General features: G+C 44.1%; 1 protein-coding gene across 7 annotated transcripts in view; it reads left to right on the plus strand.

Moving 5' to 3' along the window:
• Positions 1-11,778, plus strand: part of tmem102 (transmembrane protein 102) — a 23,130-nt gene extending 11,352 nt beyond the window's left edge. For all 7 annotated transcript variants that reach the window (XM_078275720.1, XM_078275721.1, XM_078275719.1 and 4 more), the window contains exons 3-6: positions 5,329-5,667; positions 8,771-8,964; positions 9,405-9,617; positions 10,182-11,778. In XM_078275720.1, coding sequence (XP_078131846.1) covers positions 5,329-5,667; positions 8,771-8,964; positions 9,405-9,617; positions 10,182-10,781 — 1,346 coding nt within the window. In that variant the 3' untranslated portion in view covers positions 10,782-11,778. The remainder of the gene's footprint in view (positions 1-5,328; positions 5,668-8,770; positions 8,965-9,404; positions 9,618-10,181) is intronic.
• Positions 11,779-12,492: the final 714 nt, after the last annotated feature.

Consider the following 12,492-nt stretch of genomic DNA (forward strand, 5'->3'; position numbering starts at 1 on the left):
TGGCGCCCTTAGTCGGACCACACCCATTTTTTAACTCAGCCATCATTTCGATGACCACTACACACCTGTAAAGTTTTGTGACTGCATCTTGCACGGTTGTGACGCTATCGCGGCGACATATTATTTAGTATTTTATTTCTGTAGTTCTTACTTTTGTATTCAGGTATGGCACAGCAAATTTTGGTGTACATAAGGTTGACAATAAAGTCTATTCTATTCTATTCTAGACAGAAATATAAACACCTAACAAAGTACTCAAATCTGCTTCTGTGGCAGTTCCTGCTACAGTAGGTCTCTCCAGGTTCACATCTTGCCATGATGACAGACACACACACACACACACACACACACACACACACACACACACACACACACACACACACACACACCAACATACAAGGTAAAAACAATAGTGGCATGTAATTAGTGAGCTTTAGAGGTGCTGGTAGTCAGATTATATTTTTGCCTTTATTCAGTGCCACACTAACGGTCCCCTGGCTTGCAGTCTTTAGGCTAAGCTAACCGACTGCATGTTGTAGCTTTATATTTAGCATAGAGACGTGAGAGTGGTATAGATCTTCTCATTGAACTCGCAGCAAGTAAATGTATTTCCCAAAATTAACTATTGCTTTAACTGTTTATTATTTTTGCCGGACAGCCAGACTGCTCCGCAGGTAGTATTATTATAAGATTTCTGTTGTATACTCTAGGGTGTATAGGCAACTGTCTGCAGATAAACAAACGTATATAAAAATAAATGCAAAAGAATGTGATTACTGGCTTTGTCTGCATCTCAGTTGTTGGCGCAGCCCAGTTTCAGACCCCTTTCTCTCTCACTTTCAGCAGCCTTCTCCATCAACAGCACATAGAAGACAGTCATCGGCTTATTTAGAGAAATCCCATTTTCCAGAGAGATTTACAGAGCTATTTTTGTAGTCGATCAAACCAGAGGTGTGTGGCAGAATACTCTCACTTTGCTGTGCGCTGGCTGTGATGAGAAAGGACGTCTTTCCCATGATGCCGCTGCTCTGCTTCAGGGGGATTTCTCAGCAGTGTGACTTTATAGCTTCATTTTGAAAGCGGCCATGTCTGAATGCACCCGTGAGGGGTAAAGTATAGGTTATGCGTGTTCTTTGGTATAGGTGTCTGACACTATGTCTGCGCAATTACTTTAAGTGTAGCTATACAATTCTTATACCATACTTGTAAACCACCCAGAGGACCTCTCAGTCAGATGGCCTGTTTAATATGTTAGGCCATGCTGTATTGATGCAGTTCAGTCCTTCAGTGTGCACACGGTATAGACAGTAAATTAGTTTTTAAAGACATTTTCATGACATTTTTTATATTGTGAGGCAGGGGAAATAACTTATGGGTTGGGCTACCCTGCTGGATATATTGAAGGGGAAGCTACGCTTTATATAAATGTGTTTGGACAACATTCCCCCCCCCCACACACACACACACACACACCCTGAAAGTAATTTATCTTTGTCAAAAAAGAGTGTTGTCGCTTGTCCTCCCTTTTATTTTTGCTTCAAGTCTTCAAAATAGTTTTGAGCATCCCTTGTCCACACTAAATATGCATGCATGTAGTTTGATTTATGAAATCTGTGAATCTGTAAATACTGTATAATTCTGCATTACTTCCATCTGTTCAAAGTGTCGCTTTAAGCAAACCTAATTTCTTAAAGTAAAATGCAGTGCAGAGGTCGACAGCGGCTGCACATCTCCGTGGTGTTTGTTTATGGCAATCATAGTTATCTCCCAGGATTACAGTTGTGATGATTTATTGATGTTAAAATCAGATATTGTATTTTTATAGCCTCATCTCCTGTAGCAGGTCATTTCAAAGACTCCTGCAACAGCACGATTGCTCCTTGATTGCAGCACACGCATGATTTTTAACCTTTTCCGTTTTAGGTGATGATTTTACTGTAGCTAGATGTTCCAGTATATAAAAAAACCTTTTCGTAGTTATTAGGGCAACTCATTAAGGTTATTGCTGCTAACAGTAGTATGTGAAAGCATGCCATTAGGGCTGCAACTATTTCTTTCATTGCCATTTAATCTGTTATTTTCTCCATGAATCAATTAAATATCGTTTAGATATCGTCAGACAATGTCAATCTGTGGGGTTTTTTCAGAAACCAGAAAATATTCACATTTTAAGAAGGTGAAATCAGAGAATTTTTATAACTCAAACCGATTAAACCAGCCTAGACTTTCTCCATTCCAGCTCTATTCTCAGACTGTGTGTCTACAGGCACATATGTAGCATTGTGTTCGTGTGTGAAATCCAGGCGCGTGCGTGCGTGCGTGCGTGCATGCTTGCTCGCTGGCTGTGTCCCATTAAAGCAGCGGGGGGACTGTGCGATTTGAGAGTTTGGATTTAAAAAATAGATTAGGTCCTTTGGAACGACCTCAAAGTTCCCGCAGCCAGTGTTGGAGAATGAAGACGCCTCGCTAATTGATACAGTTTTTCCTCTCTCTAACTGAAGCCCCTGCTGGAGAGATACGATGTTCTTTATTCCCTTTTTTCTTTTTCTTTTTTGCCATCAATCTTTTCTTCGCCTATTTGACCCAATTCATCATTGGCAGATAAAACCAAACAAGTCAGAGGAGTCGTAGCTTTAAACTTGTTGCCCTTTTGGCTGGCGTCTGATCGCTTCCTCCCTCTGACAGTGTCTTTTCCTGTCTCTCTTTGATCTGCCCGTCCAGTCTTTCTCCCCTCCCCTCATTTCTCCATCTTTCCAGCCAAACTGATTTCAAGCTCTGATAATCGATCGGTCATAATTTGTTCCGCAAGTCGCATGACCAAGCACTCACCTCAGCTTGGAGACCGATGAGTTAAGTATTATGCACTTTTTGCAACTATAGAAAGTATGTATTTGTCACATCACTCAACTCTGCTGTCCTTTAATCACCTTAGACAACTCACCAAATTATTTTGTAACAACTAGGGACCTCATCACAAAACGACAGTCGGGCGGAATTAAAGAACGGCTTGTTTATTGCTAACGCCGTGTGGTCAAAATTAAGTGGTTTATTAATAATGTAACAACAAGCACCCAAATGAGGCACCGAAATCTGTGTTGCTATTCTGTCCGGTAGATACCGGTCGTTTAGGCACCGGGTCTCGATACCCAACCCTAGTAACAACCTGTAGTTCTGCTCAAGACACTCGCACTAAACGGGACCATCGCATTCATTCAGACCTCTTTAACAAGTCGGGGAAGCGGGGAGTGTAGTTCTTCACCAATCATTATCAGATAGTAGTGGACACTTTCTGACCTTTCACTCTACCTAAAACATAGCTGAAAGAAACTCTGACCAACACTTTCTGAGGCAGGCTATATGTAGGCTAGTCCCATTACACTACAGTGTTTCCCTGCTTATATAACTCAAAGGCGGGCCAGCCTTTGTCTTATCTGCCGCCGTCTTGGTTGAAAATTAGGATGTTTTTTACGCCAAAACTATCGTGCCTTTTATCAGCAACTGCTTTGATGCACTCCCAAGCGAATGCACATTACCCCACGCAAGTTTTTCAGCTTTGCCACCTTTGTCTTAAAAGACCCCAGGGGAAACCCTGTAAAGGTAGCGGTTGGGGCTCTTCAACCAGCCAAAACGAAACGCACAAATACAAATTAGTGAAATAACACATTATAAGGACATTAGTCTTCGTGCCTTCTATAAGTCCAACAACTTAATTTGACATGTGGCCTAACTTTCTGAGTTAAAAATGCGCCAACCCTAAGAATCTATTAAGGTTCATTGATAGTGAATTCATGATCACGGTTCATATTCATTGTCTACATATTAATTCTGATCTTTCCTGTGGTATCCACTTAAAACTAGTAACTCTTTCATGAAGTAAAACATCTGTTGCATATGGGATGATGAAACTCTTGCAGATGTCATGGGAGAGATGAGAGTTGAGCTGAGGATCCTGAGGAGAACTTTAGCACTGTGGATAAAGTGCAGCGCGAGAGACTGCGGTAGTCTAATCAGGAGATGAATGGAGCTCGTAGCGGCAGATGAGCTGATTCTGCAGAGGAATAACAAAAAATCCAAAGATGGGCTGTCGTATACTATTTCTTTTCATTTAGCTTTTTTTTTCTAAAGCAAAGCACCAGAGAGATCCTCGTAAGCACAATTGACTTTGACTTCCAGTTGCTCGTTCATTTTCAGTCTCTGGGTGTCTTCCCACCTATTATACTTTAATATTCCATCACACTGCTCTACCTTTTTGTTATAAAGTAGCAATTTCTTGTTATTTTGTGGGTGGGCAGACCATGATTGGTTGGTGGTCATTTATTAACATGGATACTTTAAGTACTACACATCAGGATGAAGTAAACAGCATAAAATTAGCCGTCTCAGTTTCAATAGTTTTATCACTAAATTTCCAAAACTGGAAGCGTTGAGAACGAGTTTCTGTTACTGCCACTTTGTGAGTATCTGTGGCTTTTTCCATATATCTGACATTTTGCTTCCGACTCACAAATTCTTAACACACGCTCAGATGCACACACACATGCCACTACATGAAAACATGCCACTGAGGTTATGTGCCCATGTAATTGGATGAGAGGAATCATGTGGAGCTTTTTGCCCCCGAGACACGGCCTGCCGGCTTGGTCTGATGCCCCTGTTTCAGCTGCCTGCAGCCACTTAACTGCCCTCACAATCTCTCCCATGTAACTGTTTTTTTAAGTGTCCATGCGTTACCTTTGACCTATAAGTAGCTGGCAGTTAGCGCTAGACCAGCACAGGTTTGGTTTGCAGGATCAAGCCTTTCTCAGTTGCTCTTTTTTTAAGCCTGAAAAACATAATTGACTTGCCTCCAGTGCTGCAGCTCCCATGGGCCCAGAGCCTGGGAAGTTTACAGCACAGCTAAGTAGCCATAAAGGGATTTGGAGGCTTGACTTTCTCTCATATAAACTGTTCAGAGAGGAGAGTTCAGAACACTTTTTTTTAGCAATGTAATAAGATGATCATTGCTAGTATTTCTTGCCCCTTCAGACTTTCTTTTTAGTGATATTACCATATTCTGCAAATTAACTAAACTACAAAAATATGACCCACGTTGTAATAAAGAAAGATCCTCGTAAGCACAATTGACTTTGACTCCCACTTAAAGATACTCATTAATTTTCAACCTCAGGGTGCCTTCCCACCTATTGTTTTTTTACATTCTGTAAAACTGCCTTAGCTTTTCTAGCTTGGCAACGGCTGATGTGCAGGATGGGGTGGGGGGGCTTTGGCTAAGAAAAAAGGAATTCTGCGCAGTGCGATTCATTTTTTTTTTTGGTTTGCCCCCCCCAGGCTTAGTCCAAAAGGTAGACCAGCGCCTCCCGGTGGCCAACGAGTACCTGCTGCTGTCCGGCGGGGCCCGGGAGGGCGTGTTGGACCTCAGCCCCGAGGACCTGGGCGACTACGCAAAAGGGGCCGACTTCGACCTGGACTTCACCCTGCTGGTACCCGCCCTCAAGCTCCACGACCGCAACCAGCCAGTCACCCTGGACATGAGGCACTCGCCGCCCTGCCACTCGTGGCTCAGCCTTCGCCTCTGCGACTCCAACGTCATGTCCCGCTGGAGCATCTGCTGCCAGGAGGAGAACGGGTTTCCCCCTGAGGAAGACGAGGAGGAGGAGCAAGAAATGAGTAAGTAGAATAAGTAGGATCACTTTTGCGAGAGAGGAACAGCGACGGGGAAAGTGGAAATGTGGAAGAGGGGAAAAAAAGGGGGAACAAAAGGTGAATGGATGGGGCGCCCTGGTAGCTCACCTGGTTGAGCGTGCACCACATATACCAAGGCTCAGTCCTTACTGCAGCGGCCCGGGTTCGACTCCGACCCGCTGCCCTTTTCTGCATGTTATCCTCCTCTCTCTCCCACTTTCCTGTCTCAAGCTGTCCTATCCAAAAATGGAAAAAAGCCCCAAAAAGTAATCTTTGAGAAAAAAGGGAAAATGGATGAAGTAAGAAACGGAACAGAAAAAGAGCAGCAGGGATAGTGTGGAAAGACAGTGGAGAGAGGATGGGTAAACGAGTGTAAAAAAATAATAGAAAGATGAAAAGATACGTGATGAAAGAGAGGGAAGAGTGGATAGACAACGGCAGTGGAGAGTGGAAGGAATGGGAGCTGATTGAATTTAGTTTGTGTTTCACCAAGATAATTTGATGCATGATGTTTTGATGCAATTTTGCCCGGCGAAGCTGCAGCCGAGGCTCCGTTTCTTATAACTCCTAGGTGGTGATAGGTGAGACGGGAAATGGCTCCCCAGGAAATACACGCTGAAACATTTATGAGTAGAACTTCACAATCGAAAGTTCACGCTCACGCGGCGGCATCCAGATTACACGGCGGCATCAATCTGCCACGCGCTCGCGAGCGTGAGACTTCCAAGATGAGAAAAAGTAATGACATTTATTGATATGAATGCCTTTAATTTTCAGCACTTTTCTCAGCAAATTACATTTGCCACATTTTCTGCTCGTCTCCTAGCGTTTCCCACAGGATCTTATGTTGCTGTATTGGTGGCGGGATGGGGTGATTTAGTCAGGAGTAGTCGACAGCACGTACGTGCATCACAGCAGAATCAGGCTGGAAGGTTAAAAAGAGGGCAAAAGTGCCAAGAGTTCAAACAAGAATTTGAATTCTTTGCAGTAATCTCTGTGCTTTAGACAGTAAACTGCATACTACAGGTACCCAAAGGTCTTATTTAGGGTTGCAACAAAATGCAGTTTGCTTGTTTTGTCCAGCCAACAGTCCAGTATGTATATTAGAGCCGCAAAAATCGATTTTCAAGATTAATAGTCAACTATTAAATCAGTCGCCAACTATTTTTGATAATCAATGAATCGTTTTTTTTTTATAAAAAACATTCTCTGACTCCAGCTTTTTAAATGTGAATATGTTCTGGTTTCTTCACTCCTCTGTCACACTTGTTGTGGACTAAACGAGACATTTGAGGACGTCTTATTGGGCTTTGGAAAACACTGATGGACATTTTATAGACCAAACAACTAATCGCTTAATCAAGGAAAGAATCGATAGTTTCAGCCCTGATGTGTATTGTATGACGTTGACTAGGGGTGCAAGATGTATCGACTCAATATCGTTATCAGCGATATCACGTTGCGCGATATTATACCGAAAGTCTCGCGATAATTATGCAATATTTTGTTTTATTTGTGAAGCGTTGCATCCCGCCCGACATGTCCCGAAAGAGTATAGAAGCAACAAGAAACTCAATGGAACGTTTTGTTGCATTCAGTCCTAGATGGCGGACTCAATAGAATGTTCCATTGCAAGCTGCAGCACAACGTTCTGTTGAGTTTCGCCTCTTGTTACGTCTATACTCCTTGATGCACCTCTCGAAAAATACACATCACTTGGTAGCGTTGCATTTCCCCGACTCATTTCCTGGTTCTCCTGCTCCATAAACAACATGAAATCAAGGAGAGGGTTCACTTTTCCTGCTCCAGATTTCCCACCGTGGTCAGAAAGAACAGGGGAGACACTTTGTTTCTCTCACTATGACTCTAGAGTCGCTACTCACTCCGAAGAAAATCGCCGTCGCTCTCTCACTTCTCCCTCGCTCTACCGCACTCTCCCCACACACACACACACACACACACATGCCGGCTCGACGCACACACCAGCGCACAAGTATAAACATCAGCTGCGTGGAGCCTCCGCAGAACCATAAATCAGCGAAGAAATAGACCGAGGCAACAAAACGAAGCGAAAGAAAAGAAAGGACATAAAGAGAGAGCAAAGGGAGCCAGTGGAGCAAAAAGAACACAAAAGTAAGAAAATGAGCGTTGCTCTGGGAGACGACGAAATAACAGAGATTGAAGAGGAAACTTTAGTGGCCAAAAGTAATGCCTCCTCGGTAGCTAGGAAATACTTTGGCTTTAAGCCAACAGATGTTGCATTGCATTGTTTTTTATACTGTAGTGTATATACAACCAGTACAACATGTCCTGTTCTATATACATGCTCTTTATTTATTTATGTTATACTGTACAACCAGTACAACATGTCCTGTTCTATATACATGCTCTTTATTTATTTATTTATGTTATACTGTACAACATGTCCTGTTCACATCCCCAACCGGCACCGTCAGACACCGCCTACCAAGAGCCTGGGTCTGCCGAGGTTTCTTCCTAAAAGGGAGTTTTTCCTCGCCACTGTCGCCACTGTTAGCCACTGCTAATGTTTGCTCTTGGGGGGAATTACTGGAATTGTTGGGGCTTTGTAAATTATAGTAGTAGTATAGTATATCTGTAAAGTGTCTCGAGATAACTCCTGTTATGATTTGATACTATAAATAAAATTGAATTGAATTGTTCTGTAGACACATGTTGGACCAGTCCAATATGACATGTGTCCAATATGACATATGACAGACATGTCAGTTGAAATGAACCTTGTGTTGTAAGAAAACTTGTTTTAGTGTTATAAATCTATTTTGATGCGTTTTCCCATAACTTTGGTAATTTGACATAGGTTTAAAAATATCGAAATTAATATCGATATCGCAATATTCATTATCGATATCGCAATATTCATTATCGATATCGCTATATTCATTATCGATATTGCAATATCACATTTTTTCAATATCGTGCACCCCTAACGTTGACAAAAACAGAGAGAAAAGTAGTTCTTTGAGAAGCGGTCCTAGTGTTGGTAAATGTGGTGTGCTGTTAAGTATGGAGAGACCCAGTATTCATCTCCCCCACCCCCCTCACTCAGGTAAAGGCTCTATCCCCTCCCTGGACTCCCCTCAGTCTCTGGACGGATGCTACTTCTCTCCCTCCCTGGTGACGGACTGGTTCTGGGGGGTGGTGAGCGAGGCTGTGGAGGAGCTGAGACGCAGCCCCCAGAGAGGCATTCCCAGCCCGGACCGACTGGAGAGGAATGGTCCCCTCACCACTATCATCCTCCAGGTACACATTGCTGATAATTCATTCAACCTTTATCCTCGAGAGATGATTTTCAGTGGCGTCGAGTCAGATTACAAAGAGAAATACAGAACAACAACAACACAGAAAGTACGATCATCAGAAATATAGAAAGACAAGAAAACATTCCGAATTGGAAAATTCTTTGATAAATACATTAGGACAATAGGGATGCAAAAGAAAACACAATTATGACAAGCAGTTACAAGTAGAAGTTTGCAGGTTTCTAAAAACGGCACAATTGAGTTGATTTTAAGAAAGTGCTGTAATTTGTTCCAGGACTTTGTTTTCCAAGCTCAGACCGAGCGCGTGGAACATGAAGTAAAAATAATACAGTTGACTCATTCTGTCTGAACGGTAAAAGGAATGTCAGGCTGCCTAAAGGTTTCCTGTGAAGTTTTTCTTGTCCACCCTCCTCCCTGCAGGCTGGCTCTAGCCGGGTGCTGTACGACCTGCTGCCTGTGGTGTCGTTTCGTGGCTGGCCTGCAGTGGCTCAAGGCTGGCTGACCGCCAACCACTTCTGGGATGGTAAAATCACAGAGGAGGAAGCCATATCTGGCTTCTATCTGCTGCCCTGCTGCTCCCCGCTGGGCGGTCGGCCCGACAGGGAGTGGAGGCTGGCGTTCTCACGCAGCGAGGTGAGTGGATTGTAAATGTACATTTTTATTTTGGTGTCATGTTTGGTGCCACCTTCTCTTGGGTTTAAAGCAACGTTTGTCAGATTTTTGTTTCTTTGCCAGTTTTCTTTCTTTTCATCCCACTTTGCTTATCTCTCAAATATTCACGTCGAGTTTACCACGGTCTCTTTAATCCTGTTCCTGCTTAAAGGTATAGTAAGTGATGTTAATCCAATACACTATTTGTCAAATTCAGTGAATATCTACTCACGGTCATCTAGCTCTATCTTTTCTGTGTGCGCTGAAAAAACAAATGGAAAACAAACGGAAAGGAGTGCACGAGCCACAAAACACTATTCCAGCCAATCGGCAACAGGCAGCGACATTTGATGGTAGGGGGCGGGAGGGGGGAGGCAGCATGTGAATGTGCTGGCCAGTAGTTGTCTCTCTGTGAATCTGTGGGGGCGGAGCATCTGAAGGCGGGGTTGTATTTGTTTGGCAGTTGAGTTCACATATCAACAATCTTTGTGCAGAATCACTTAGTGCATCCTTAAGTCATTGGTCCTCAATTTCTCTTATTACCAGGTCCAGCTGAAGAAGTGCATCCCTTACCCCATGGCCCAGGCTTTCCAAGCAGCCAAAGCCGTGTTGTCTCGTATCCTGGCTCGGCCACGCGCGGGCCTCAGCCTCTACCATCTGCGGACCCTTCTCTTCTGGGCCTGTGACCGCCTTCCTTCCGCCTATCTGTCCTGCTCCGACGCCGACACCCCTGGCCGCCTCCTCCTAGGCCTCCTGGATGACCTGGCTCATTGCATCCTGGGTAAAAACTGCCCCAACTACTTCCTGCCCCAGTGCAACATGCTGGAGCACCTCACAGACAGCCAGGCGCTGCTCGTCGCCAGGAAACTGGCCCACGTGCGCTCGGATCCCAGCGAGCACCTGCGGGCGGCCCTGGACCAAGCCCAGCAGGCGGGCCAGCTGAAGAAGGAGCTAACGGCGAGCACCAACGGCCACGGCTCCCCCGGGCACCACCCGGCCAACGGCATCATCTCCCCCTCGGAGGACAAGCTGGCGCAGCGGCTGCAGCAGCTGGTCACCGAGAACCCTGGGAAATCCATATCCGTCTTCCTCAACCCGGATGATGTCACCAGGCCACACTTTCGCATCGATGACAAGTTCTACTGACGCAGACGTGCTGCAGAGAAGACGTGTGGAAATGTGTGCGTCTCTGAGATGTTTCATCAGAGGCTCGGGGGAGTAAAAAAATCAGGCAGGTGTTTTTCTTCAAAATCCTGCAAGCCTGGAACTGAACCCACTCCTGCTGTTCCCCATCCCAACGCTGGACAATGCAACTAAAAGCCTTGCTGCTTGACTGACTCTTCATACCAAAAAACACACATGTCCTACTACTGACAAATGACGCCGACGTCGCACAACAGACACGATGTCACCGAGCAGTTGCCACGGAGGCGGCCCTCTCCTAACGAGCTGGCCTTAACGAGACTTATCAGCTGGTGCTACCAAGACGAGGGCCGGCTTTAGTGGTGTGAAATAAGTCCAATGGAGCTCAACGCCGTGTGTGTGTGTGTGTGTGTGTGTGTGTGTGTGTGTGTGTGTGTGTGTGTGTGTGTGTGTGTGCGTGCATATGTACGCCTAAGGGTTTTCACATATTACTTACAATTCTTAAGACGGAGGGAGAAAATCTCCTTGATTGCTGCATTTCTCTCCTTTTTAGTTTAGATCAGAGCGGGGCCGTGGCTGATTTAGAAAAGAAGAATCCAGGTGTGGCTGATGTAACTGAATGTAATATTGTGAGTCTGAGAAAGAGTCTCTTTTCTCTGTCCGATACATTAATCCCTCTTTTTTTTTTTCTTCTTTTTTTTTACCCCCACGCCTCGATTTATGGCATCTTCTTGATTTCAAACAAAATCTTTCTCAGGTATTCATAATGCTTATCCTTTTTCAGTGTACACTGTATGATTCTTAAAGGTCTTAAACTATATTTCAATGGCGCTTACATTTCGTTGGGTAATGGAATGTACCAAAGAGCTGCGTTTGAGCGGTTTCGTAAAGAGAAACATTCCTCTTACATATCCCTAAATATCTCATTTTCATCGTACGAATGTTGATTAACCTTTTCTCCTTCTGAGAGTCTGGTCAAGCGAGCATTATAAAATGGCAAAAAAAATGGGTGGCGATTAAGTGCTTGCGAGGCAAAGTAAATTCTGACTTTTGAGGGAGTACCTTAGAGTCAAACACGGAGGAAGCTTATTGGCTGTGTTGCATCGTCCAATTATATTTAACCTCCTCTGTTGGAGTACAATCAGCCCCACGAAAGAGGCTTTGCAGACAGTTTGGAAACAGGAGTCAATAGCCATGTTTCCATCCGCACGTTTGTATGCGTATTGAGTAGTATCGGATGAAAAATGCCTCGTGGAAACATTAAAATTCTGTATGTTTTGTATGTTCGATCTCATCATCGGATTTTCTCTTCACGGTAAACGGCTTATGCGATATACACGCCGACGGAAGCGTTATTTGCCGAATATAAATAAATTGCAGTCGTCGTTGTCTTATTATAGCTTGATATGTCGCTATCAGCCGGCACATAAGCACTAGTACAACTTGAATCTTACAATATGAATCATTTGTAGGTAGACGGCGCGATCCATTTTGGCTAGCAAAGCTTTGTTCGCAAATGGTAGCTTGAATGCTGTGCGATTCGGTAAAAATGCATTGAAACACCTTAAAATGTCTCAAATCTATTCAATATACCAATTTGTCCCATGTGGCGTCATTACGCACAGGTTTTTATTCGCTTTAAAGCCGTTGGATGGAAACACACTTTGGTAACACTTTACTGGAAGATAAGAGTGACATGACTGTGTCACCCTAA

The sequence above is a fragment of the Sander vitreus genome, chromosome 19 (genome assembly GCF_031162955.1).
Source record: "Sander vitreus isolate 19-12246 chromosome 19, sanVit1, whole genome shotgun sequence".
Taxonomy (NCBI): Eukaryota; Metazoa; Chordata; class Actinopteri; order Perciformes; family Percidae; genus Sander; species Sander vitreus.